This window comes from Perkinsus marinus, assembly GCF_000006405.1.
Source record: "Perkinsus marinus ATCC 50983 genomic scaffold scf_1104296940178, whole genome shotgun sequence".
NCBI lineage: Eukaryota > Perkinsozoa > Perkinsida > Perkinsidae > Perkinsus > Perkinsus marinus.
The window spans coordinates 23-2,103 of record NW_003212922.1 but is presented as its reverse complement, the minus strand read 5'-3'; the positions used below and the strand labels follow the sequence as shown (position 1 = coordinate 2,103).

Here is a 2,081-nt window from a genome sequence, read left to right as displayed (position 1 = left end):
TTAGAGTTATATATAAATACGCTGCTCATAAGGAGGGCCATGGCCATGAGCTTAGTGTCATAAGCCTTGTCTCGACCAGTAGAGCCCAAACCCTCACAGTCAAGGAAGATGACGACCTTGTCATTGAGCTCCTCCTCGCAGATGTACATCCATATGCCTTGGGTGCAGGCATTCACTTCGTTGCCCGTCTCGAAGACAACCGGAGTAGGTCGATTCACGGCATCATTCTTCTTCCTGCCCAGTTTCAACAACTTGTTCAGAAGCTTATTCTCCTTCTGTGGGTCCTCATTAACAGTAGTGGAGCCACCAGGACCTGGGATGAGTAGAGGGCCAGGGCTACAAGGCAGTCGACTTACCTCTGACGAGCCTGTTGAGGAGGTAGCTCTTACCCGTCCGGTACATACCAACTACTGTAACGACGCTCACTTGCTTGTCGTGTCCGAGAGCCTCCAGGAGGGCAAGGGCCTCGGGTTTCACAACGAGCTTATCGCCGTCAAACGAGATCCTGAGGATAGTAGTAGGGCCCAGCACATGATGGTGTCGAGACCCCTACAGTTGGACAGCTTTGCCGGGGTTCTTGAAGGCCATACTAGTGGTCTTAGTAATGTACGAAGAACGGCGGTAGGCGGTGGGAATAGTAGTGGTCCTCATGACCCGCACAGTTGGAGGGCCAACTGATGGCCCTGGGACGAAGGATGGGGGAGAAGAGGAGTTGAACATCGAGAAGGCGGCCGGGACATCGATGAAGTTGGGGGTCGGCGCCGACGACAGGGGGCCACCAGAGTAGAGAGGCATCCCAGCCGGGGGGCCAGCATAGCGAACCTGACCATGGGACAGTGTGGTCCTACGAGAGGCAAGCTCTACTACGACCTGCTCAACTCTAGCCATGGGCTTGCAGTCTAGATGGACGAGGCCGACCTTGCTGCCACCAGCTCGAGGGTCATCAGGAGGGATCACCGACATCACCTTCGCAGGGATCCAACGGCCTGTTTACGATCACCTTGTATGAGGGGTAGTAGCAGAAGCTCCTACCTAGAGATTGACTATAGTATTCAACCGTGGAGCCTTGTGGAAGTTGAGAGGCCTGTACACAGGGACTGATACAGCTGCTGTTGGTGCTCGCCGCCAGGTTGGGGGTGCCAGGCATAGTGCTAGACCCTGAGGAGGGATGCCCTAGTCTTGGGCCCCCAAGGGGATCCAAGTGCGCCCTACCTCCATGGTGAAAGTGCTCCGATACAGCAGCTGAGGTGTTGGAAGGCGTGGAGCGGTGCCCAGCGGAGGGAAGACCAGCGATGTGACCAGAAGGAGGCTTGGGGGGAGGGTAGAGGGTCCCTGAGCAGTTGGCGGCCTTCTTAGGATCCTCATAGTTGTAGTAGACAGTGGTGTTTGAGGCCCTTCGACTGACACTCAGAGGAGTGTTGTTGTCAATGATAGTTGACATGTATGGAGGCAGTGTACGCTAGGGATAGCAATTGACCACTCAACGCAACGGTTTCAGAAGAGCTCGACGGAAATGATCTGCTTATAGCTCGACTCCAATGCGGGCATTACGCTACTCGGAAGATCAACAGAGGTCACATACGGGTTCGAAAATAAGATGATACGGATGAAGTCAACTTCTGAAACGCTCGCGTAGATGGACGCGAGCGACCTGCAGGGAAAGTGAATTAGAACCAACAATCATCAGCCGATGAGTGGAGTATCATATCAACTTCAACGAAGGATGAGGAACAGCAGTTGGAATGATGTTCGCACCTGCATAAACGAATTCAAGGAAGAACTGCTAGTATTACTTTACTAGTAAGTGCGCGGCATTTCTCGCTCGCCCAGGGATGTACCTTCAATGTAAAAAGCGCGCGCCCAATAATTATTACCCTGTGCGCACGGCGTATATGGGCCTGTTTTATTCCGTGTTTCCACAAGAAAAGATGTGGGGTTGTCGTTGGCAGTGTATTGGGGATGACGTAAGGAGATTACTGGTCGTTGTGGTAGATCAGTTGGAGGGCGCCTGATATGCTGAGGAGCGGTAGGCAGCAACAGCATCAGCTGGGTGCTTCACGGCACTACTATACATGTTCAAA

General features: G+C 53.2%; 2 protein-coding genes across 2 annotated transcripts; both read right to left on the bottom strand.

The window, feature by feature from the left end:
• Positions 1-20: 20 nt before the first annotated feature.
• On the bottom strand, positions 21-313 carry Pmar_PMAR015364 (hypothetical protein; the record flags this gene model as incomplete). Its single annotated transcript, XM_002782069.1, has 1 exon — positions 21-313. A coding segment is annotated over one exon (293 nt), but the record flags the coding sequence as incomplete, so codon positions are not given.
• A 23-nt stretch (positions 314-336) lies between these two features.
• Pmar_PMAR015363 (hypothetical protein) lies at positions 337-1,441 on the bottom strand (the record flags this gene model as incomplete). Its single annotated transcript, XM_002782068.1, has 5 exons — positions 337-505; positions 554-822; positions 871-986; positions 1,033-1,158; positions 1,213-1,441. The coding sequence occupies 5 exons, from the start codon at positions 1,439-1,441 to the stop codon at positions 337-339; spliced, it is 909 nt and encodes a 302-aa protein (XP_002782114.1).
• Between the last annotated feature and the right edge of the window lie 640 nt (positions 1,442-2,081).